This window comes from Gymnoscopelus microlampas (genome assembly GCF_963454915.1).
Source record: "Gymnoscopelus microlampas genome assembly, chromosome: 4".
Lineage (NCBI taxonomy): Eukaryota > Metazoa > Chordata > Actinopteri > Myctophiformes > Myctophidae > Gymnoscopelus > Gymnoscopelus microlampas.
Genome location: NC_139941.1, coordinates 9,691,465 through 9,717,536, shown reverse-complemented (window position 1 = coordinate 9,717,536; position 26,072 = coordinate 9,691,465). Strand labels below are relative to the sequence as shown.

Here is a 26,072-nt window from a genome sequence, read left to right as displayed (position 1 = left end):
TTCAGTTTGGCTTGGAGTAACAAGCAGATAACACCCAGGGGAGAGCTGCCAGGACCATTTGCAGAAGGGTATGAACCCTGCGGCAGTTTCTTGTTTGTTTGTGTAATTTATTTTCTTAATGTTTGGGTTTTTCAAGTCAAGGCTTGACTGTTTGGAGGGATTTGGGGGAAAAGCAAAATAACTTAAAATGCAAGCCTGAGCCATCAGCCAACCTTTACAGGACCCCCATTTGAAGGTATGTTATGCTAAGAGAAGTTGAAGCATAAAATAGCATTGAAGTAATCAAACATATTTTCATAACTAGAAAAAGTGCTCCTCCGAGCACAGGTCTCCGCCAGGTCAGGTAGTTTATTGTGAGCCAGCAATGTTCGGAATTCGCCAATCAGGATGGAATATGAAATATCTGACGGATCCGTCTTGATTACTTGACTGTTGAGATAATGTGTGCTGATTTGCGTGATGTTTGGACAAAAGTTTTAGGAGTTTTGCAAAAATCAGCCGGCGCTGTAAAAGTGTAATGTTAAAAGGGTGGCATTTGTTCCTCAGCGTAGTGCAAATTTGCGTGCCAAGTTTCACCGCAATCGGACGCTGCGTTCATGATTTGTGTAATTTTGCTCAAAACGGCCACTCCTGCAAACTTTAGATGTCAATCTTAGCCAATCAGGATGGAACATTAGAAAAATCAAACAGATCTGTCTTGATCACATGACCATAGAGATCATGTGTACCGATTTGCGTGAAATTTGGATAAAATCTGAGGGAGTATTATCAAAACATGTATTTTATAGGCAGATGTGAAAAATGCAGGGCAAAGTTTTTCTTTGGCCTTTAGGGAGTGCGCATACAAAGTTTTACACAGATCGGTGCAGTTATTGTTAAAAACACGAATAGGCCTAAGCGTCACCATCAAGGCTGATGTGAAAAAAATTCTAGTGGAATTTCTTCCTCTGCTTAGTGGGAAAACTTGCCGGAAATCGCACACTGTATTCATGATCTGAAGCATTTTGTTCAAAACGGAGCAAACTTTGGAAGCTAATCTTAGCCAATCAGGATGGAATATAAAAAACCTGAAAGACATGTTTTGTTTAATGACTATAGAGTACTGTACTGTGTACTGATTTGCGTGATGTCTGGACAAAATCTGCAGGAGTACTGTCAAAAAAGATTTGTTTAGCAAAAAACGGCCTACTGGTGGCGCTATAACAGTCCCATTAGTGGAGCAGATTGCTGAAACGATCTTTCACTTGGTGATACAAGCACCAAATTTGGCACACAAGTGCTTCAGAACCTACTCTCTCAGAAAAGTACGAGATCCACTTGAAAAAAATATATGGCCGCCATTTTTCAAGATGGCCGCCATTCGAAGTGGTTTTAAATGGTGTTTGAACTATATTTTGATTGAATAATCCTATTTTGATGGTCTATACATCCAAATATATGTTTTTGAGTATGTGAAATCCAATTCTGCATTTACAAAATTTTAATTATTGGATATTATGATGATACAAATGCTGTGCTGTGCTGTGCTGTGCTGTGCTATACTGTACTGTGCTCTGCTGTACTGTACGGCACTGTAGGCACTGTACGGCACTGTATTATACTGTACTGCACTGTACGGCACTGTACTGTGCTTTACTGGACTGGACTGGACTGTATTATACTGGACTGTACTGTATTGGACTGTAGTACTGTACTGGACTGTACTGTATTATGCTGGACTGGACTGGACTGGACTGCACTTTGGTCATATGGAACCAAACCGTAACAGTTTGGTTCTTCTTTTAGTCCTCACATTTGCAGACACACAACTGTGTACACTTAAGCATGAAGTGGTAGCATTTGCATCGTCCTCGGGATTCAGTCTTTTAGACACATTTTGTCAACTGCTCACAAGTCTGAACAATAGGTGGAGGGATTGTCCAGACCTCTCCATCTTTTTGCCAGCCACAGTTGGCAGGGCTTTCAGTTTGCATTTTGCACACTGTTGCCTGACATGCAGTTTTCTTGCCTTTACCATGAAAAGCTGACACAACTGTCTTTCCACTGGCGTGGAAGGACAGCATGCCACTGGATTTCTCTGGGCCAACAATTACTACCATATATCATGAATTGGCAATCACCTAATGGACTGACCCTGGCCAAATTATACCCACATCATTTCTAAGCCTGCACTGACTGCAACAACAAGAATATCTGTGTTGCATGCCTCAATCAACACAGACTTCATTTGTTGCTTGGCTGCATGGAGAGCATGTGTGAAGATGCTGGAGTCAGCTTCTTCGTGGTTGCAAGGACTTAAGCCTTCAAGGCTGATGAGTTTGTTTGTCTCCCGCGCTGGCACATCCTGTCAATTCAGGTGCGGCAATCTAACTACAATACTACAACAAACTAAACTTGTAGTTCTGTCAGGGTAACTCAGAAATAGAAAAAGACAAATCATGAAGGATAGGATATATTTATTGAATATAAAATGAGCAATATATTTATTATGGTTTGGCGATGAATTGGATCTGCTTTTAGGTACTCTGATGAAGCGCATTTCCCAACCATAGGGACTCAGAATCCCCCGTGCATAACAGCAGATCCAAAAACAACAGGTGGTAGCATGGGGTGGTGGAGGGTGAGCAGCAATTTAAGCAACAGTAATGAACAGCAGCGCAGCAGCAGCAACGGTGTGTGTGCAGCAAAAGCAAGCAGAATGAGAAGTGCAACCTTCCAGCTTAAATAGAGCGGTCTGAGAATGAAATGAGTGTGAGTGGATGAGTGTATGAGCACGTGAAGCTGATGCGGTCCTATAGTAGGCCACCACACAGCACTGTCAGTTCCCTGACAGAACTTGCTCTGCGCATGTCTGTGACAGGCGCGACGCTCATTTGAGATATATACAGGGGCTTATTAGCATTTGGGACATTAACGTATACTACAGTACAAACTACAATGAGTACACCACTACAACAGTTAGTAAACTACACCTACAGCTAGTACACTACAAGCCGACACTGAACCCCATGCTGAGTCTCACAGCAGTGATGTCACCAGTGTGCCCGGGTTGTGCTTTGACATCACTCTTATAAAAAATGACAAACCAATAGAGCTTGACCACAGCATTTCAATGAATGATCATGGATGTTTCCCTTCAACTTAATGCAATATCTGTGATCAGACAGCTTCCGAAAATGCTCATTTTGAGTCACGTAATAACCGCCATCTTGAAAACTGGCGGCCATATTGGAATTCAATTGACACTATTGAGTTCGCCCAGTCAGAATACATTCATTTTGATGTTTGGATCATTAATACATTTGTGTTCATTCAAGTTTTACTTCAAAAAACATTTATTTTGCATTTGATGAGGCGGCCATCTTGAAAACTGGCGGCCATCTTGGATTGTCAGCTGGATCTCGTACTTTTCTTAGATAGTACATCCTGGACATCATTTGTGCCAATTTTGGTGCTTGTATCACCAAGTGAAAGATTCTGATGGAATATTGACTTAATATGCCCCACTATACATGTGAAACATTTGGTGCAGAGGTTCAGCTCTGGCATTCAGTGTGTGTGCAAAGTTTCGCTGCCATCAAGCCAACGGTGCCGGAGATTAGCTGTTCACAGACGGACACGCAGACGCACGGACGCACGGACAGACGGACAGACGGACAGGCGGACAGACGGACGGACGGATGGACGGACAGGGTGCAAAACCTAGTCTCGGCCATGCCTTTCGGCCTGGTGGAGACCTATATTGTGATTGTGAACTAACAATAATTGTTGGGGGAACCCCTGAAACCTCCTCAAAGGACCCCTGGGGGGGCCCTGAAACCCCCTCAAGGACTACTGGGGGCCCATTGAAACCCCCCCTGAATCCCCCTAAAAGACCCCTGGACTACTTTGAGAACCACTGCACTATCCTGTCTCCATGTGGAAGTCTGCAGGCCACGGTCACATTCCACCAACTCTATGGCACCCTGCCCCATGGCACACACTTCAACTGTGTGTGTGTGTGTGTGTGTGTGTGTGTGTGTGTGTGTGTGTGTGTGTGTGTGTGTGTGTGTGTGTGTGTGTGTGTGTGTGTGTGCGCGCGCGCGCAGAGAGAGAGAGAGAGAGAGAGAGAGAGAGAGACAGAGAGAGAGAGAGAGAGAGAGAGAGAGAGAGAGAGAGAAGTGAGAGCAAGAGAGCACGAGTGAGAGCAAGTGAGAGAGAGAGAGAGAGAGAGAGGACAGAGGAGCGTTCCACAAACTGCATTCTGTTACTGTGGACAGAGAGAGAGAGAGAGAGAGAGAGAGAGAGAGAGAGAGAGAGAGAGAGAGAGAGAGAGAGAGAGAGAGAGAGAGAGAGAGAGAGAGAGAGAGTTTGATAATTGTTTTTGGATTGATTGAATACTAAATTGATCAGAAATGTAAACAGCATGTGGTACAGTCAGACATTAAGACTAAAAGGATAACACAAAAAAGTCCCAGAGACTTGTTTCCACTGTGATCCTACTGTACTGTGGACAGGGCCGGCGCCTCCTATAGGCGAATTATATATTTAAAAAAAAAATGACATATGGGCGATTGGTATTCTCTCACCCAGTTGCTTACTATGTGGGTCAAATAAAAACGTTATTATAACGTTATTGTGTTTGTTACTGCGTCTGCCTGTCTGCTGCCTGGGCTGGGACACTGGGACTCTCTGAGTCACTCACTTGTCTGGCTGTTTTTCTTTTTTTCCCCCGTTCCATAACATAAAGCTGCTGATTTCATCCCAATAGCGTGAAGTAGTTTCAACTAGGCTACCTGACTACTTCTATTTCCAGTAGTATTTCAAAATAAAATGTGTGTTGAATTATAACATTCCAAATATAGATTTAAAAAACTTCTTATTTTGAAATGCATCGTTTTGAAAGGAAACATATTTCTGGGGCCGCTTGACTAGCTCGCTTGACTAACGTCAAGCCTACGCTCCCAAACAGTCAAACTCCATGTTTAGCTTGAGTAAAAAGTAAACAACACACGGACGGACTTGGGGTCTATTTCACGAAAGCGGAATTAAATTATCCTGGTTTAAAAGGCAAATCCAGGTTTGACAAGCCTGCGCTGTTCAGCCTGGTTTATTCAGTTCCACGAACGCCAAGCCTGGCTGAGAAGGAGCGACTTTGTCAAGCCAGGATCGTTAAACCAGGCTGAATGTGAGTTCACCTATTCCTATAAAAGACCATGAAAGTCGATAGCAGAATCCTTGAACTTGACCAATTATGGAGCAGAGCGGCGTTCTTCTCTGTGGCTGAACAGCAGCACTGCAGCAGCTCATGAAATCATACAAGGAAGTAAAATGTATAATTAATAAGCAAGAAAGGAAACACGGCCGCAATAAATATAGATCCAGGGAGAAAGCGTGGCAAAGTATTGCCGACAAATTAAATGCAAAAGTTGTCCAAAAATATGCAATTAATTTATATACGTCCATAAATATATAATTCAGTTAGGCTTAAACATGAGGAGTTTAAGTGAATGTTGGAATTATAATTATAAACACTTAAATCGAAGATCTACAAGTGAAAAGCTTGCCTTTTGGCGGCCGGGGGTCCCCGGTCCACGGGGGTCAACAGGAGTCCAGGGGTACACGGGGGCCGGGGGTCAACGGGGGTTCGGGAGTACCCGCCCCCCGTGTACTCCCGGACCCCGTTGATCCCCGACGGGGGGCCACGGGGGTCAACGGGGGTCCATGGGGGCTGGGGGTCTGGGGGTCCACGGGGTGCCGGGGACCCCCGGCCACCACGGGGACCCCCGTGGACCCCCGGCCGCCATAAGAAACATTTTTTTTTAGCTTGTAGATCTTCGATTTTCGCATAAGAATTGAATAAGTGTGGAAAAACTCATTGGTTTACGATTGGAGTCATTGGACTAACAGCTATTTCACAAAAAACCTGAAGAACAAGGCACTGGATTAATAAAGCTTGGCTGTAACTTCACAGCTAAATTGCCATGGTAACTAAGGCAGGATTGCTTCAATTTTCTTTCGTGAAACTGGATCATGGATAAACATATCCAGGTTTACTATAAGTTAATCTTTTTTAGATTAGATTAGATTTATTGGTCCCCGTGGGGAAATTCGTCTGCCGAGCTAACTCAGCTTTCGTGAAACCGATTCCTGGATAATTTAAGCCAGGATAGCCGATTAAACCCGGTTTAAACCCGGTTTATCCCTAATCCAGGTTTTGTGAAATAGACCCTTGGGACATTATGGAATATAAAGACTTTGGGGCAAAAGTTCATATTTACCACCATGGTCTCTGAAACCAAGACAATGTGGGCCTATGGAACAAAAGTGTGTTTGTAACTGCCCCAGAAGGAGAGACAGTGGTTTCAGTTATAAATATAAATACATACATGTACATGAATTTTACATAAATAAATATATTATGTTTGTTTATGTAAAATTCATGTACACACTGGGTTCATTTAATTATGAATAAAGTACTAAAAGTTACACTATATTAAAAGGGTTTATATAGTACAAGACTTAAGGTAAAAAATGCTGTGCCCATTGCTTAGAGGGTTCACGGTAAATTGGGCACAGTCACATGGTCAGAGTGAAGCTTGTCAATCAAGTCAGAAGCAAGCAGAGCTGATCCAGAGATGTCACATTTAAGAAACTCCAGAGAGAGAGAGAGAATAATATTGCCAAAGTTCTGCACATGGTTCAAGAGGCACACACGGTAAATGCTTATTGTAGTTGTGCCTTTCTTTGATGTGTGATGTATCTGATGTGTGTTATCAAAATGTACAAATGTAAACTTTGTTTGAGAGACTTCAATGTAACATGGCAATAATTGGATGCACCTGTGTGGACTTAATAATGAAGAGGACTCTGCTTTACAATGACTGTGCTGTGGACTCAATAACCTTAACAAATGTATGTTTATTCTTTTCAGTTTTCAAGGTGTCTTATGGTGTTTACTGTTGGAGGAGTTTGGAGAGTTGCGGAAATAAAAACCCAGAAATGATGGGTGTATGATGCGTGGACATTTGTTGAACCTGTGGCAGCTAAAGTGTTCATCTTTGTAGAAGGTGAGTAAGTAATTAATCTAATGCTGACGGTGGTGGAAAGTAACTAAGTACATGTACTCAAGTACTGTACTTGAGTATAATGTTAAGGTATTTTTTACTTGACTGGAGTATTCCAATTTGCAATACTTTTACTTCTATTCCAATACATCTCAGAGGCAAATATTATACTTTTACTCCACTCCAATTATTTGAAAACTTTAGTCACTACTAGTTGCTTTGTAGATTTTAATTATTATGACAAAACATACATACTGTAAACCACTTCAGCCCTATTTAAACTTTGGCTATTGAAAATAGCCGATCTACAAGCTCACAAGCGATGGATGCGAAGCGTTGTGAGCTTGTACATCTGCTATTTTCAAAATATTTCAATACATTTGATTTTAGCCATGGACCCCCATCTGAAAATGTTTTGTGTCAGGGACCCCCAGAAGAGAACATTTGTCTTAAAAATTCAAAAGTGTAAAAACAATCTACTGCACAAAAATCGATTTTGCAAAAAAAAATGTATATATATTTTAATTAATTGTAAATGTTTTGATAATGAATAGGTGAAATCAGGCAAAAATAAGAATTAAATAACCTAACCCTAACCCTAAAACCGAAATAAAGTAGCCAAAAACAGAAAAAAAGTATCAAAATCCGCCCAAATGTTTTTTTTCGCGGCGAGCTTCGCACGCAAAGATCAGCCCAGAACCGGCCCTGACTGTGGATACAGAGCTCAGATAGGATTCACTTGTTTTCCATGTATGCACGCACGCACGCACGCACGCACGCACGCACGCACGCACGCACGCACGCACGCACGCACGCACGCACGCACGCACGCACGTACGCACGCACGCACGCACGCATCACACACACACACACACACACACACACACACACACACACACACACACACACACACACACACACACACACACTACTCGCTGGCTTCACGTTCATTCAGTCTGTAGCTCTTATTGTCTTGTCTGTCTGAAAGTATGTTTTGCACCCTGTCCGTGTGTCCGTGTGTCCGTGTGTGTGTCCTTCTGTCTGTGACAAGCTATCTCCGGCACCGTTGGCCCGGGCCGCCCGGTCACTGTGAAACTGTGCACACACACTCCCTGGATGCCAAATCTTTCAGATTGGCCTGTTATAGCGCCACCAGGAGGCCGATTTGTGCAAAACACATTTGTTGATACTACTCCTACAGATTTTGTCCAAATATCACACAAATTGCTACACAGTATCTCTGTAGTCATGTGATCAACACAGATCTGTCCGATTTCCCATATTCCATCCTGATTGCCTAAGATTGGCTTCCAAAGTTTGCAGGATTGGTTCGTTTGGAAAAAAAATGCTGCATGCGATTTCAGTGAAATTTTGCACGCATATTTCTACTAGGCCGAGGAAGAAATGCCACCCTTTTCACATTGGCCTGTTGTAGTGCCACCAGCAGGTCTAATTTAGTCAAACACATTTTTGGAACAAAATGCCTCAAATGATGAATGCAGTGTCCGATTGCTGTGAAAGGCCTAAGAATAAATGGCGCCCTATTCACATTGGCCATCAGGAGGCCACAATAACCTACCTGACCTGTGCTCCGAGGAGCATTTTTTCTAGTCTAGAGTTGATTTACTGCTGGAAGGAAGCATACTCCGTCGACTAGTACCAAGAACATTTCTGTATCTGACATAAAAACAGCACATACCTATTCTGTGTAACTTTATTACAGGCTTCAGCATGGCTTGCTGGTTGATCTCTCGCTGTTCCTCCTCTGATGCAACTGAAAAGCTCTTTGACGACATCTCTCTTTTAAAACCCCGAAATAGTTCATCTTCGGTCCATTTTGATAGTCGACATTCAAGGCCCTGTTGTACGGTCTGAGATTTGACTTTACTTGCTGACATTTTTATGGTCTTGGGTCCAGTAGGACACTGGTAATGACTTGAGAAACAGTAGTTCTACTCCTCTTCTCCGCGTCCTGGAAAATAATCTTCCAGATCCACACAGGACAGAACAGCGCTTACATACTGTAACGGGAACCACCCTGCTCCAGCTGTCCCCGTCACACATGGGTACAAGAATCCAGATGAGTGCTGGAAAGTAACAAGGAACTTTGTACTTAAAGGGATATTTCACTTTCAAACATGTTTGGTGTCATTTTAACGTCTACTCAGGACTTTGTGGTTTTACGTTTTGAAGTTGCTTGATTCAGTATTTAGACATTTGATCATTGTTTTATCAGACACATCCCCTTCCTATATAAACAAACCCAAATTAACTTCAAACTCTTAACCATTTTAGATGCATTGAAAAGTAAACACACATCATTGGTTCTGGTGACTGATTATCCTTCTAATGCCTGTTTTTTCATTTACTTTTTTCATCTATTTTGTATAATGTTTTGGGGAAAATTAAAAACAAATAAATAAAATAAGATGCATGAAAAAAAAAAAATCATGGCCCCCTTACGCACTAGAAGGACAATAGCAGTCACCAGAACCCATGACGTGTGGTTCTGGTGACACTTTTTACTCCACTACAATTATTCGACATCTTAAGTTACTTTTAAGATTTAGATTGCTAGATTTCAAATCTAGTCCTAAATTCTGATGATCAGAGCAATGGTGACAACGTTATGGCCATTTGAAGTGTTAAACAGTGCTGTAACACTGATGTAGTGTTAAACACTGTGCAACGGGGGGTTACATCCGATGTAACCCGGGTTCTCTGAGTGGAGAGACTGGCTCTCCACTACATATTATTCAATATGTACGGGAACTGACCCCCTGGGGCAGTGCTCGTGGATACTCTTTAAGACACATCACTCATGGTGGCCCTGCCCTGATCTGTGATCAGTGGGGTATTTAAGCCCCACCCAGGCAGAGCCACTTCGATTAACTTTGATTGACACGAATTTCGGAGCGGCTCAAGCGTGGAGAGCCAGTCTCTCCACTCAGAGAACCCGGGTTACATCGGATGTAACCCCCCGTTCTCTATCGTGGTCGGGACTGGCTCTCCACTACATATTATTCAATATGTACGGGAACACTCTAAGACACACCGCGAGGAAATAAGCAGACCCAGCTGCCCCCGCGGCAGCCCGAAGCAGTTTAAGCCCGAAGTATCAGAGCCCAAGGCGTGCTCCAAAATCCTGTCATCCAATGAAGTATGTAATACTCGTGGCCTAGGCGCAAGCCGCTACCTAGGCCCAGCTGGCGTCAGGCCAATCAACTGATTAGCCACCTAGCTAGCCCGCAAGGCGCAGGGCTAGCTTCCCATGCATGACATCACTCTGAGCCCGGGCCCGTCCTGCGGGAGCCGGGGTCTCGGAGGCACGGTGAGTATGACCTGCTCTACTGCCTGGAGCCCAGCACTCGCTCCGCGAAGGGGGTGCTGGCTGCCACGTTCATGCAGTAGAACCTGGTGAATGTGGATGGCGCCGACCAGGAGGCCGCCGTACAAATCTCGGACAACGAGGCACCTCGCCACAGAGCCCATGAGGTAGCAAGGCCTCGTGTCGAGTGTGCCCGTACTCCTGACGGGACTGGCTTGCCTGCCTGTCTGTACGCCTCTCGGATTGTTTCCACCAGAGCCTAGCCTTAGAGAGTGCTTCCCCAAGGCGGCTATGCCTATAACAGACACAAACTGGTCTGTTGCACCCATATTGTTAAGCATTTCATGTTATGTTTAACAACTGCACATGTATTCACTGATACAGTCACCCGTGGGCCTGTGTCCGCCAACAGTAAGTCCTCAGGGCCCTGACAGGGCATAATAAAGACTGCCCGTCCGGCCCTGCCTCACCACTTCCCTGCTTTTCGGAGGGTTGAAGGGGTGCAGCTCAAAGACTGACCAGCTCAGAGGACTGCGTCCAAGCGTAACATGCGGGGGGCTACTCTTACTCTCTTTCAGGATTTTGTTTGTTTTACCCATAAACGAGCCACAGCAGCGACCCCAAGAGGGGCGACGCAACGCCCACTCTCCGAACTGCGTACCGCGGTTGGAGAAGTAGGCTGCCAACACTCGTAGTCTTCTCAAACAAAATCCATCTCTACAGACCTGTCCACACCAGGCAGGGCAGGTAAAGAGGGGGAGCCATAGCCTGAGCTTGGCTCTCACCGCTCTGCCGCCCTTGGACGTTTAGTCTGTTGGGCTGGAGTAGAAACGGCAACACACCATAAATGTTGCGCCCCGCTCGTCCCTGACAGTACGGATGCGCTCCGCTGGAATCACCAAACCCGGTTCTCCAGCGAACTACGCCACAGCCGCGTAAACCGACCCGGTTGGCAATACGCTGTATGGCGTGCAATGACTGATTCAGGGGACCCCTGGCAGACCCAGCACGTTCTGTCTTGTGTCGCTGAGACCAGATCCACAGACAGAACTCCGCCACGGACGCGTAAACCGACCCAATCGGTGATACGCCGCATAGCAGACTATAATGGCCGCCCAGGTTGTGGTCGACAGACCACCAGGCCGCCCGCCAGTGTTTTCCACTGACGGAACTCCGCCATGAACGCGTGAGCCGGCCTAGCCGGTAATACGTTGTATAGCGGGCTCTAATGGCTGCTGTATGTGTGTTCTCACAGACCACCAGCACGCCCCACCCAGTGTTTCCACTGACGGGACTCCGCCACGGGCGCGTAAACCGACCCAATCGGTGATACGCCGTATAGCGGACTACAATGGTCGCACAGGTTGTGTTCGACAGACCACCAGACCGCCCGCCAAGTGTTTCCACTGACGGGACGCCGCCACAGACGCGTAAACCGACACAATCGGTGACACGCTGTATAGAAGGCTATAATGACTGCCCACACCCGTGGTGGAGAAAGTACTCTATTATTTACCTGCCGGAGCATTGGCCTCTTGGCCCAACATGGCCGATGGCTCAATAGGCCGCTTCATCGGACAAGCTCGGTCCTCCTGCCACCGCTTGGACTAGGACCGCCACCGATGGCGCCTCACCGACCGGAGGGCAGCCATACCCTGTCTGTTCCTCAAACAGCCTGGGGAGCCTGCAAGCCAGTTGCTGCAGCTCCTCAATAAAGGTAAGGGCTATTCTGGTCACGCAAGCGCCGTGTAAGCGCCAACCGACCCAATCGGTGATACGCCGTATAGCGGGCTATAATGGCCGCCCAGTTTGTGTTCGACAGACCAGCACGTCCTGTCTGTGTCACTGGCAGATCGACAGACAGAACTACACCACGGTCGTGTGAACTGACCTCGTCAGCGACACGCCGTATAGTGCTTTTTCACGCTGTGCTGACACTACCACCTTTTGAGAGCCCATGGCCTCTGAAAAGGTCTCATGTTCAGTCCGCCAAGCTGAATCAGGCTCACGGCCGAGGCCATGAGTCCGGCAGCCTGCATGCAAGTCCTGTATGTGCAGCTTGAAAACCATCAAGTACCTGTTCAGGCCTTTGAGGTTCAGAATAGGTCTTACGCCCCCCCCCCTTCTTTTTCACCAGGAAATATTTCGAGTAGAAACCGAGCCGGTTCTGATCCGGAGATAGTTCTCTGATAGCCCCCTTGCTCAAAAGAGCTGATACCTCGTCCCGCAGCGTGATGGCCGCCTGGCCTGACGCTCGGGAGAACACTACCGTAGTGGACAGTGGAGGTGAGCTCTTGACTTGTAATCTGTATCCTCTTTGCATGGTGCGTAACACCCAAGGATGTGGATTGCAGCTTTCCATCTGGAAAGACAGCGAGCGAGAGGATTCGTGGGGAAGGTGGGGGCTGCTGACGTCATCTGCCCTGTCGGGTTCTGATCGTACGCTGGCGAGGGAAGCCCGTGACGTCCGTGACAAAAACGGGGATTCCCACTGACCGTCGACATCCGCCCTGTAGCCTCGCCTGCTGGCGTTAGCTGGGCTAATGTCGCTTTCGTCACCGAGCGAGCGCCTGCTCCCATGGGAACGCGAGGCCTCGCCGCTCTGAGTGCCGGATGCAGCTGCCCTAAGGCAGTGTTCAAGGGTTGGAGAGAAAACGACCGAGCCCTGGCCTCTCTCACTCTAGCCGGCAGGATAAAGCAATTCATGCATGCAGAGGGGTCCAGACTGCCCGTGCGCACATGCTCCATCCCCAAGCACAGCATACATTTATCAAGGCCGTCCTCCACGGGCATTTTTATCCCACAGCCCAGACAGTTGTGGGGCGCTGGGCTGGCCATGTTTGCTATATTATTTAGCTATGTATGCCAATCTATACCTAAATTGTATATATAAAGGTATAAATTCGTAGACGTATGTATTTGTATATCTATACTATACTATACCCAATACTCGAATATTGTATACTCATATACTTAATATTCGTCCGTCTATATATTTGTATATTAAATACACTTAATCTCTATAAGTGTATGGGCAGAGCCAAGTGTCTCTTTATCTGTTTTTCACTTAATTATTTATTCCCAAAGTCAGTGATTTGCAACGGTGACTTTGCAGCTGTTTGTCAGTGGGCAAACCTAGCGCCACACTGCCCTCTTGTGACCTGTGGGGCACAGTGCAGCCCTTCTCTAGGGAGCCCAGGCCCGTCCCCCCACGCTGACGCCCTGCGTCAACGCGGAAGTAGGTACACGCTGCACGCTGCAAACTTTGTTTGTTTGTACTTTGTAATAGATTACTTGGCTCCGCCGATGGCTTTCTCGGCCGCGGCAGCAAAGATAGCCGGTAGTAGATGGCCCGGAGGTCCGCCGACTGGGTCAGCCTCACTCGGGTTCCACCTCGGTACCGCGCCCAACCCAACAGCCGCCCTGGTCCGCCGTCTGACTGGGTCAGACTCGGAACCGGGCTGCAGCCGCGGCTCTGACGATGTCGGCGATCCAAGCGTTCGGCCGACAGACGGCTTCACAACTTGATCACTCGAGCAGAACAGCAGCTGCCCTGGTCCGCCCTCCGACTAGGTCAGATTCGGAACCAGAATGCAGCCGCGGCACTGGCGCTGCCGGCGACCCAAGCGTTCGGCCGACAGACGGCTTCACAACTTGATCACTCGAGCAGAACAGCAGCTGCCCTGGTCCGCCCTCCGACTAGGTCAGATTCGGAACCAGGGTGCCCGCCGCGCCAGGAATAATGGAATATACTTGTGTTGGTGTAAATATGGCAGCAAAGCGTCCCGAGAGGAGCCTCACAAGACCTGCTCTCTACCTAAAGTAAGCGTCTGCTCTCGTGGAAATCAAAGAGTCGAAGTGGCTCTGCCTGGGTGGGGCTTAAATACCCCACTGATCACAGATCAGGGCAGGGCCACCATGAGTGATGTGTCTTAAAGAGTATCCACGAGCACTGCCCCAGGGGGTCAGTTCCCGTACATATTGAATAATATGTAGTGGAGAGCCAGTCTCGACCACGATAGAGAACACTGATGTAGTGTTAAACACTGTGTAACACTGATGTACTGCAGTGTTTCATATTATGTGAGGCAGACCCTCATGCTGCCCTGACCCCTGAACAGTGTTTGTGCCAATACAAGTTTGGTGCAGATTGGAGTAATGGTGTGCCTTGACAACATGTGGCCCTGGGTTGTACAATGAGTGTCCTTCATTCTCATGAAGGACCCCTGAACAGCTGGCAGCAGTAAGCTGGGCTGCACAATGTGGCCCCTGGCCAGATTGCACAAGCCAGATCTCCACATAGACAAGAGAGCAGAGAGATACACAGGCTGACCTGCAAATAACAGTAATAACAGCACATACCGCCAACAAACACACACACACACACACACACACACACACACACACACACACACACACACACACACACACACACACACACACACACACACACACACACACACGCACGCTCGCAAAAAGATAGCAGATCTACTGTACAAGCACCCAACGTGTCGTGCTTGTAGGAACACCCATAGCTCTTCAGTCTAAGCATAATAATCATGTACGAGACAATTTTGTGTTCTGTTTCACTGATGGAAATATCACTGACTTCTTCTTAATGCCAACAGATGATTTTATTATTACACACATTTATTTCACACAATGTTGCATGCTAGGATTAAAACAAAGAATATGCTGTGAAAATGAATCAACAGTCATTGAATGAAAGCATGTATTCTCGAATCATATCAGTGCATTAAATGATAACTATACGTTTCAGGACGGGAACCCATTGTGGGGTTCCTCTTGCTATGTACAGTATATAGCAACATACATTTATTGTATTTTTTGAATAAATATTTGAAGTTTTTCATAAAACGTTTTCATAAAACTTAGGATAGGCCTCAGGCCAAAATGGTTAAAAATGTTTCATGCCACAGATCAAAGGAGGTCATACGCTGTATAACCACACATTCAGGCACTACACCACTGGTGATTGGTGAACAGTAAATGATTAGTCTACATTACTGTGGTGGTTATTAGGCTAAATAACAACTGTCCAGATCAGTGTTTTTCAAGCATCACAGTGTGATATGCATCAGGCCACAGACCACAATTTGATTTGAGTTGCTATCTCTAGGACCCCAAACTACAATGTAAAATTGTGTTCATTTAATTCTACAGTGTAGTTTTCTTTAATATACTTTTACTGCTCCTCCTAGTATTGATGATCTCTTGTGTTGAATGTCTTATATGTCTTGACCCTTCGCTAAACCCCACCCCAAAAGGCGATTGTCCAATACTAGCTTAGCAACCGTTGTGGCATATGTACATACGTAGTTGGCATAGGTCTGGCAAGCTTCCGTCACCTGTCATAGCTGTCGATGTTATTTCGCCACACACAATCATTTGCTACATAATAGCAAGAATAGGAATAACACGATAACGCAATGGTGACTATGAACAAGCAACAGATTCCACGTACTCAGAAAAAGGTTGGAGGGTGCTTTCCCAAGCTGAAATCTGCACTTAACCCATTGAGACCTGAAGCCGATTCTACATGTCTCCTAAATCTCAACAGTTTTCTGAAAAACGTATGTTTCTATATCAGTGGTGCTCAATCTTTTTCATGTCAAGGACCCCCAAAATTATATGTATTTGGCCGCGGACCCCCATCAAAATATTTTGTTCCAGGGACCCCCCAGAAGCAAAGATTTGAGTTTCAAATGTTCGCTTTAAAAATATATATATTCAAAGATTTGAACACATTTTCACATTTTCATTTTCGATTTTTCAAAAATAGCAGATCTACAAGCTCGTAGCGTGGCACTCGGCGCGCTACTACAAGCTCTCTTTTTTTTTGTTTTATCCTCCTTATAACTGTACCTCTGTACCTTTTGCAAACTGTTAATAAAGTATTCATTCAATCAATCAATCAATCAATCAATCACTCACATAATTTGTACAATGTTATATATACTTTCTTTACAACGCAGCATTGAATTGTACAGTTGTATCTCATGCCTACTGCACTGCTGCTATGACACCTGAATTGCCCTCATGGTCTATCAATAAAGGTCTCTCTCTCTCTCTCTCTCTCTCTCTCTCTCTCTCTCTCTCTCTCTCTCTCTCTCTCTCTCTCTCTGGGCCTACAATGTTTCTGGGCAGCACAACAGGACAGTGCACCCGCCTGTTTAGTCTCTGTCACCAGACAACAGTTTTCACCGGAAGGAGGAACCTACCAAACGATTCCCATGGCCTGACTTGGGTGGCAAAGTAAAAATAAGCTATGTAAAATATATACTACTACTTTGTTGAGAATATCTCAAGATATGACAGACTACGACTTGTTGAGTTAGATGGTCAGTTTATTGAAGGTATCAGCCATGCAAAGCAGTCGGATCCGAACCCTGGCTTGATTAGATGACATGAGAGGTCTCGGATCATGGTTCATATACAATTTGGTCATTACACAATCCCCTGGATCTTTAGTTCTAAATGTCATGACCTCAGTACATCTTATTTCGGGACAACAGATCATAAAATGTTGCAACACATTGCAACACATGATGACAAATGAACATCAAGAGATAGGAAGAAAACCTATAGTAATCCTCGCCAGTTTAAGTCACTCTGACCCCAGTCCTTTCCGTGCTGGCAGAACAATGCTTTCCACTGACGGCCTGCTCTGACTATCTTAGCCGCTGCAGCGTTCCTGTCAGTGTGCTATTTTTAGGGCCTGCTCCCTGCTCCCCTGGTTAGCTCCTAGTTAGTTCTCCCTCTGGTTCAAATATGTACATAAATTGACGCTTACCAAGGCATGTAAATAACAAGAATCCCTAACACTAACAGGTATATATGAGGTTAAAAAAAAATAGCAGCAGATAAATAAGGTGCAGTAAAAGATCAATAACACATATAGGACATACTGTAGACCTTTATGCATATAGTCTCATGTGCACATGACATCACATTTGATAGCTTGCTTAACCCATTAAGACCGGGAAAGAATCTGTGCCATTTAGTACATTTCTTTGGCTATTCAAAATATAGCATTAAAAAAATTACCAAATCTTTGAATATATATATTTTTAAAGCGAACATTTGTAACTCAAATCTTTGCTTCTGGGGGCGTCCCTGGAACAAAACATTTTTTGAGATGGGGGTCAGCTGCCAAATACCTATCAAAAAATGTTTTCTAAATCCTAACAGTATGTTGCTATATCAGTGGTGCTCCAACTTTTCCATGTCAAGGACCCCCAAAATGATAATGTACTTGGCCGCGGACCCCCATCTAAAAATATTTTGTTCCAGGGACCGCCAGAAGCACAGATCGGAGTTAAAATGTAAATATAATTGGCACAAATTGTCAATATTTTTTAAAAATAGCAGATCTACAAGCTCATAGCGCGTCACTCGGTGCCGCGCTATGAGCTTGTATATCTGCAATTTTTTAATAGACCACCAAAGTCCTGACGTCACTCGTTCATCCCCAGGTTCGTAAAGTAATTTCGCTATGGACAATAACATTGAGTCATCATAGAATCGTCTCATATAAGAATTGTGGTCCAAAAATAAACAAACTGTCTCTGCAATATTATCAGGGAGGAGGTTCTGTATCGTTTATGATAGTCAGTCACTTATATCTGATACAGTCTGTTGCTGGCGAAAATGTAACTAATTCGGCGGAAGTAACATTATCGTTTTCTCAACGTCAGTTGATGCTTCATATCCATAAGAGTCAAACCGCCAGGGTCACTTGTTTATTTTTGGAACACAGTTCTTTTTTGACGCGATATTAAAGACGTCTATGGGATTCAGAATGGGGGTGGAAAACCGCGAACCAGGTAGACAAGCCAAGGATGTGTAAATTATGTCAGACTTCGGTGGTCTATAGCCTAAAGAAATAAAAAAAATTACACTGATGCGTTCCCGGTCATACGTTACATTACAGATTTTTTGCTAATGGCTGTATATATATACTGTAGACTATTAAGTGGTTAAGATATGGTACATTTCCACAGCTGACAGCTTTACTGACAGCCTGAGTTACAGAGAGAAGATATAATTGCAATTGACTATCTAATTGTGTTTTTTGAACATTGAAATATAAGTCAAAATTACAATTCTGTTTTTCTTTTGGACTTTAATGTAAACTGAAAATATAATCAAAATCGATAAAAAAAACAAATAGTGCACTATGCTAATAATAATACAGTTACTGCAAACTTAAAATGTAGTTTTACCTAGCGGAAAGGGCTGATCTACAAGCTCAAAACGGGTCGCGCACTGCGACACGTTGTAAGCTTGTAGATCTGCTATTTCCGCTATGTTTTTAAATGTTTGAAAATGTATGAAACCGCTTCAGATACATTTATATAGATGAAGGGAAACCATTCTGACGAATAATTGTGATTATGCAATTATGTAATAATTGGTCTAACGCCACCAATGCAGCTTCTATTCCTCAGCTACACCTTAAACACTGTCCAGAAGAAATTATTTTCAAAGTTTCATCCTCACCATCATCATTATCATGATTTTCCATGGTAACTTTTATATCAACCTCTGTGGATGTGGGCACACGTGTGTGTGTGTGTGTGTGTGTGTGTGTGTGTGTGTGTGCGCGTGCGCGCGCACACACACACACGTCCGTCCGTCCATCCGTCCGTGTGTCCAACTGTCAGTGGTAGGTCAGGTCTTCTCTCCTCTATGAGTTCTCTCGTGACTTTTGAGCTGACTGCTCTGGGGGAACCGTTTCCCACACTGGTCACAGTGGTACGGCTTCTCTCCCGTATGAATTATCTGATGAAGTTTGAGATGACTGCTCTGGCTGAACCTTGTATCACACTGGTCACAGTGTTAGGACTTCTCTCCTGTGTGAATTCTCTGGTGACGTTTGAGATTACTGCTCTGGCTGAACCTTATCCCACACTGGTCACAGTGGTACGGCTTCTCTCCCGTATGAATTATCTGGTGAAGTTTGAGATGATGTCTTTGGGCGAACCCTTTATCACAGTGGTCACAGTGGTAGGGCTTCTCTCCAGTATGAATTCGCTGGTGATCTTGGAGATTAGATTTTCTACTGAACCTTGATCCACACTGGTCACAGTGGTAGGGCTTCTCTCCTGTGTGAATTCTCTGGTGGTTTTTGAAACTACTGCTCTGGCTGAAACTTATTCCACACTGGTCACAGTGGTACGGCTTCTCCCTTGTATGAATTTTCTGGTGCTCTTTGAGAGTATCTTTTCTGTTGAACCTTGTCCCACACTGGTCACAGCGGTAGAGCTTCTCTCCTGCATGCATTCTCTTGTGACGTTTGAGACCACTGTTTCTGCTGAACCATGTCCCACATTGGTCACAGTGGTAGGGCTTCACCCCTGCATGCATTTCTCTGTGAAGTTGAAGACTTGTGCTCCGTTTGAACCATTTCCCACACTGGTCACAGTGGTAGGGCTTCTCTCCTCTATGAGTTATCTGGTGTTTTTTGAGACTACTGCTGTGGTTGAACCTTGTCCCACACTGGTCACAGCGGTAGGGCTTCTCTCCTGTGTGAATTCTCTGGTGACTTTTGAGACTACTGCTCTGGCTGAACCTTATCCCACACTGGTCACAGCGGTATGGCTTCGCTCCTGTATGTATTTTCTGGTGATCTTTGAGACTACTGCTGCGGCTGAACCTTGTCCCACACTGGTCACAGCGGTAGGGCTTCTCTCCTGTGTGAATTCTCTGGTGACTTTTGAGACTACTGCTGCGGCTGAACCTTGTCCCGCACTGGTCACAGCGGTAGGGCTTCTCTCCTGTGTGAATTCTCTGGTGACTTTTGAGACTACTGCTCAGGCTGAACCTTGTCCCACATTGGTCACAGCGGTAGGGCTTCTGTCCTGTGTGAATTCTCTGGTGATTTTTTAGATGACTGTTACTGCTGTAGATGTGTTTCTGCAGTTGTAGTTGAGCAGGAAAGACATCTTGGATGGTGACTGAGGCGAGATAAAAAAGCATAACATGTTTTGAAACAACATGCAAGCTCTGTTGTAATAAAAATTATATCTCTCTCCAGGTCATCCTCAGACATGCCCTCCATCGTCGCTTCCAGACACCTTATGTATATAATATTCTGAATAAAATCTCACTACTTCTTTCTTAAAACATTCTAGTTCTAGAATGTCTTACATACAGAGCTCTTAAAGGGACATGGAGGAGAAAAAAAGTTTGAAGGATAAAAAAAAACGGTGGTCGGTGAAAAAAGTTTAATCTGGAATATTTTCTCGTTCCCTCAAGATAGTTTTGTGTTCTCTCGAAAAACTATGTTGAGGGTGAAAAATGATATTCTTCCACATTATTATTCAGCACCGCTGCCACGACTTCATTGTAGGGGAAACATTGCAACTTGAACTTGGGGTTCACCTTGGGGTAAATGTTTTCCTCTGTAACTATAGCTATGTTGATGACATGTATTCATGTGATGAATTGAATACATAGGACCACAATGGAAACAAGTCCTCAGGACTTTTTTGTGTTATCCTTTTAGCCCTAATGTGTTACTGTACCTACCTATAGACTAAACTTAATGTTTACAGTGACATAATTAAACAGTACTTAGCATACCTATTAGACTAAATGTTTACAGTGACATAATAAAACATTACATACCTATTAGACTAAATGTTTACAGTGACATAATAAAACATTACATACCTATTAGACTAAATGTTTACAGTGAACATAATAAAACAGTACATACCTATTCTGTGTAACTTGATCACTGGTTTCAGCATGGTGGCCTGCATCGCTGCTACAGCTCTGTTCTTCTCACATCGATGGAAAACTTTAGGATGGGTGTTGTTAGCCCTGGGCGTCAAATGTTTACTGAATAGCTCTGGATCTAATGAAAGAAAAGAGACAAAAAAATACAAAAAGCCCTGAATATATTCATCTGTCATTCCAATCATGCATTAAGCCCTCAATATAGATATGTAGGCCTATTTATAGACTGAAGAGGAACACACATGCACAGCTGCTTCCAATTAACATCAAGGCAGCTTGGAAGAGTTTGTTCATAGACATTAGTAGCCTGATTATCAGACTGAATCTGTGTGGATTTCCCTAAACCAATTAGAATTGGTTTAGAATTTCCCTAAACCAATCACAAGGGATCCCCACCCCCACCTCCGACTCTCATTGGACAATACATTTTTGTACCGAATACATTACAACACCAGACCAAGAGAGGCAGTCCACTCAGAGAGTGGGCGGGGTCTATGGTCTGGAACCAGGCTAGGACATTAGTGTTGTTACATGTCATCATCCTATGTTTTATCTTTTGTACCTCACAATGCATTGTAAAAAAAAACACAAGGATTACTCATGAGTTTTAAGCATTTCTATTTTTTCAATTTAAGTTAATCATGATTCACCATGTTTAATATCCAAGAGCTCTCTTATGTTAAATAATCTTGCTGATGAAGGTGCGCCTGAAATAATGCATTTGGAATGTATTTTGTTAAACAGTGTAATCGTGTAGACAATTCTCATAGGCCTCGGTTAGCCTTATTGGATTTAAGTGGTTACCAATAATAAATTGATGACGTTTGGTAGGTCTCACCTAGTATAAAATGTAGGCTGCAGGGTACATTAGTTCGATTTGAGAAACAAGCAGATAACACGCAGGGGAGCTGCCAGTGCCAGGACCCTTTGCAGAAGGTAGCCTGTAGCAGTTTCTTGTTTGTTTGGGTAGTTTTCTCCGCCAGGCGGAAAGGCATGGCCTAGCCCTAGACTATGTTTTGCACTGTGTCCGTCCGTCCGTCCATCCCTCCGTGTGTGTGTGTGTGTGTGTGTGTGTGTGTGTGTGTGTGTGTGCGTGTGCGCGTGCGTGTGCGTGTGCGTGTGCGGTTCTGTCTGTGGACAGCTAATCTCCGGCACCGTTGGCAGGATGGCACACACCTGGATGCCAGAGCAGAACCTCTGCCCCAAATTCTTCACATGGGCCTGTTATAGCGTCACCAGGAGGCCGTTTTTTGCAAAACACAAATTTTTTGACAGTACACATACAGATTTTGTCCAAACATCACGCAAATACACAGTATTTCTATAGTCATTAAACGAAGAAGGTCTTTCAGATTTTTCATATTCCACCCTGATTGGCTAAGATTGGCATCCAAGGTTTGCAGGACTGCTCTGTTTTGAACAAAATGCGTCAAATCATGAACACAGCGTGCAATTTTGTACGCACTAGGTCAAGGAAGAAATGTCACTTTTCAAATCAGCCTCATGGTGGCGCTATAACAGGCCGATTCATGTTTATACCTATAACTGCACCGATCTGCGTAAAACTTTGTATGCGCAATCCCTAGAGGCCAAGTGGGCGCGCTGAATTTACGGGAGGTGTAGGGCACCTCTCATTGCTCACTACACAATTTCCACCTCGCAACATAATTAATTCTACTCACCACATTTCGGACAAAACGGAAGGGAAAGAGCTTCGTACCGTTTACCGTGCGCACCACCGACACCGAACGCCGATGGGTTTCGCCGAAACAACCCCTTCACCGCCTCTTCTGCTTCCACACTCAATTCAGGTGACTACAATGCTAATACATTCACGCTCAACCTCACAATCATAAGCTTCTCCGTTTAGTGTTTCATTAGCGCGAGCGTGGAAAACAACTACAGCGCGTTCGGTTACTGCATCTGGTAAACACACCAGGGATGCCAGTCGGGATGCCAGGTTTTCAAAAACAAGCGACAGAAACAAGCAACCACCTTCATGAAAAAAAAAAAATAGCCGAAGGGGTCCGCCATGTTCCAAGGGGGTCCCCGGGGGTCCCAACACTCCCAGGGGGTCCGCGGACCCCCACGTAAAAAAGAAATATATACATTTTTTTCAAATTCTTTTTTTTTTGTTTTTTACTTTTGGAAAGTTCTATCCCACCATTTTGGCACCCCAAAATAAGCGCGCCCTCACAGCCCTAGAGCCCCCGAGACTCTAGTTTATTGATAGTTCTCCTTCAGATTTCATGATCTCCTTCAAATCGGTACACATGATCTCTATGGTCATGTATTCAAGACCGATCTGTTTGATTTGTCATATTCCATCCTGATTGGCTGAGATTGACATCTAAAGTTTGCAGGAGTGGCCCGTTTTTAACAAAATGCCACAAATCATGAACTCAGCGCCCGATTGAGGTGAAACTTTGCACGCATATTTGCACTACGTTGAGGAACAAATGCCACCCTTTTATCATTGCCCTATTATAGCGGCACCAGGAGGTTTCTAATATTACTCCTACAAATTTGTCCAAACATCACACAAATCGGTACACACTCTATAGTCAAGTGATGAAGACGGATTCGTCCGATTTTTCATATTACATCGTGATTGGTGAATTCCGAACATTGCTGGCCCACAATAACCTACCTGACCTGGCGGAGACCTGTGCTCCGAGGAGCATTTTTTTCTAGTTTATTTTTATTTTATTATTTTTTGTCAGTCTTAATTTGGGTTTGGGTTATTCAAGTCATATTTTTGCCCAGGCTGCACTGTAAAAAAAACTGCACCAGACTGTTTGGAGGGATTTGGGGAAAAGCAATGGGACTCTAGGCAATCTTTATAGGGCCCCCATTTGAAAGTATGTTACACCAGGGATAAGAAGAGAAGCCGACGCATACAATAGGGTTGATTGTTACTGTGGACAGAAAGAGAGAGAGGGAAAACTAGAAAAAGTGCTCCTCTGAGCACAGGTCTCCGCCAGGTCAGGTAGGTTATTGTGGGCCAGCAATGTTCGGAAGTCGCCAATCAGGATGGAATATGAAAAATCGGACAGAACCGACTTAATCGCTTGACTGTAGAAATAATGTGTATAGATTTGCATGACAAAATTTGTAGGAGTAATATATAAAAAATATGTTTTGTAAAATTCAGCCTCCTGGTGGCGCTACAATAGGCCAATGTTAAAAGGGTTCCTCAACATAGCGTGAATGTACGTGAAAAGTCTCACCTCAATCGGCCGCTGCGTTCATGATTTGCGGTATTTTGTTAAAAACGGCCCACTCCTGCAAACTTTAGATGTCAATCTTAGCCAATCAGGATGGAGTATGAAAAATCAAACAGATCTGTCTTGATCACATGACTATAGAGATCATGTGTACCGATTTTTGTGAAATTTGGATAAAATCTGAAGGCTTAATATTAAAAAAATGTGTTTTACATAAGTCGGCCTCCTGGTGGCGCTATAAAAGGCAGATGTGAAAAAGTGCAGGGCAAAGGTTTTTCCTTGGCCTCAAGGGAGTGCGCATACAAAGTTTTACACAGATCGGTGCAGTTATACTGTAGGTAAAAACACGAATCGGCCTGTTATAGCGCCACCATGAGCCTGATTTGAAAAAAGTTCAAGTGGCATTTCTTCCTCGGCCTAGTGGGAATGGGTGTGCAAAATTTCAGGGAAATTGCACGCTGTGTACATGATTTGAGGCATTTTGTTAAAAACGGAGCACTCTTGCAAACTTTGGATGCCAATTTGAGCCAATCAGGATGGAATAGGAAAAATCTGAAAGACCAGTTTCGTTTAATGACTATAGAGATACTGTGTACCGATTTGTGGGGTTTTGGGATAAAATCTGTGCGATTACTGTCAAAAAATGTGTTTTGCACAAATTGGCCTGCTGGTGGCCCATGTGAAAATGTTGGGGCAGAGGTTCTGAATTGGCATCCAGGGAGTGTGTGTGCACAGTTTCGCTGCAATCAAGCCAACGGTGCCGGAGATTAGCTGTACACAGACAGAACGACGCACACACGGACGGACGGACGGACACACGGACACACGGAAGGACGGACGGACAGGGTGTAAAACAAACTCTCACCATGCCTTTCGGCCTGGCGGCAAAAATGTCTTTATCGTTTGAGCTGCTCCAGTGTGTTCTCTACGTTTGACACACACACACACACACACACACACACACACACACACACACACACACACACACACACACACACACACACACACAGGCTTCACGTTCATTCAGTCTGTAGCTCTTATCTGGAGTTGATTTACTGCTGGAATGAAGCATACTCTGTCGATTAGTACCAAGAACATTTCTGTATTTGACATAAAAACAGCACACACCTATTCTGTGTAACTTTACCACAGGCTTCAGCATGGCTTGCTGGTAGATCTCTCGCTGCTCCTCCTCTGATGCAGCTGAAAAGCTCTTTGACGACATCTCTCTTTTAAAACCCCGAAATAGTTCATCTTCAGTCCATTTTGATAGTCGACATTTGAGGTCCAGTTTTACCGTCTGGGATCTGACTTTACTTGCTGACATTTTATGCTCTTGAGTTCAGTAGAACAGTGGTAATGACTTGATAAACAGTAGTTCTACTCCTCTTCTCCGCTTCGTGGCAAAGAATCTCCCAGATGCACACAGGACAGAACAGCGCTTACATAACAGGAAACACAGGAAACACTCCACCCCTGCTCCAGTGCTCCCCGATACACATGGGTTCATATATCCAGATCAGTGCTGGAAAATAACTAGGAACGTTAGGTATAGGAGTCAGCCTTGCTGCTACATGGTGTGGCCGGAACAGAGACGGTTTCTTTGTCCTCACAGTATTTATATGCAGTCTTCACATGTGTGTCTGATTGATTGATTGACTGAAATTTTTATTAGGCAAAAGAATGTAAAACAACACAGTTACA

The 26,072-nt window shown here is 44.6% G+C and overlaps 1 protein-coding gene across 1 annotated transcript in view; it reads right to left on the bottom strand.

Annotated features, from left to right (window-relative positions):
* LOC311044631 (uncharacterized protein) overlaps nt 1-25,595 on the bottom strand; it is a 28,867-nt gene extending 3,272 nt beyond the window's left edge. Inside the window, exons 1-2 of the mRNA XM_084056345.1 lie at nt 25,497-25,595; nt 21,119-21,259 (exon numbers count right to left, since the gene is read on the bottom strand). Of these exons, the coding sequence (XP_083912471.1) occupies nt 21,119-21,259; nt 25,497-25,593 (238 nt within the window). The 5' untranslated portion in view covers nt 25,594-25,595. The remainder of the gene's footprint in view (nt 1-21,118; nt 21,260-25,496) is intronic.
* Nucleotides 25,596-26,072: the final 477 nt, after the last annotated feature.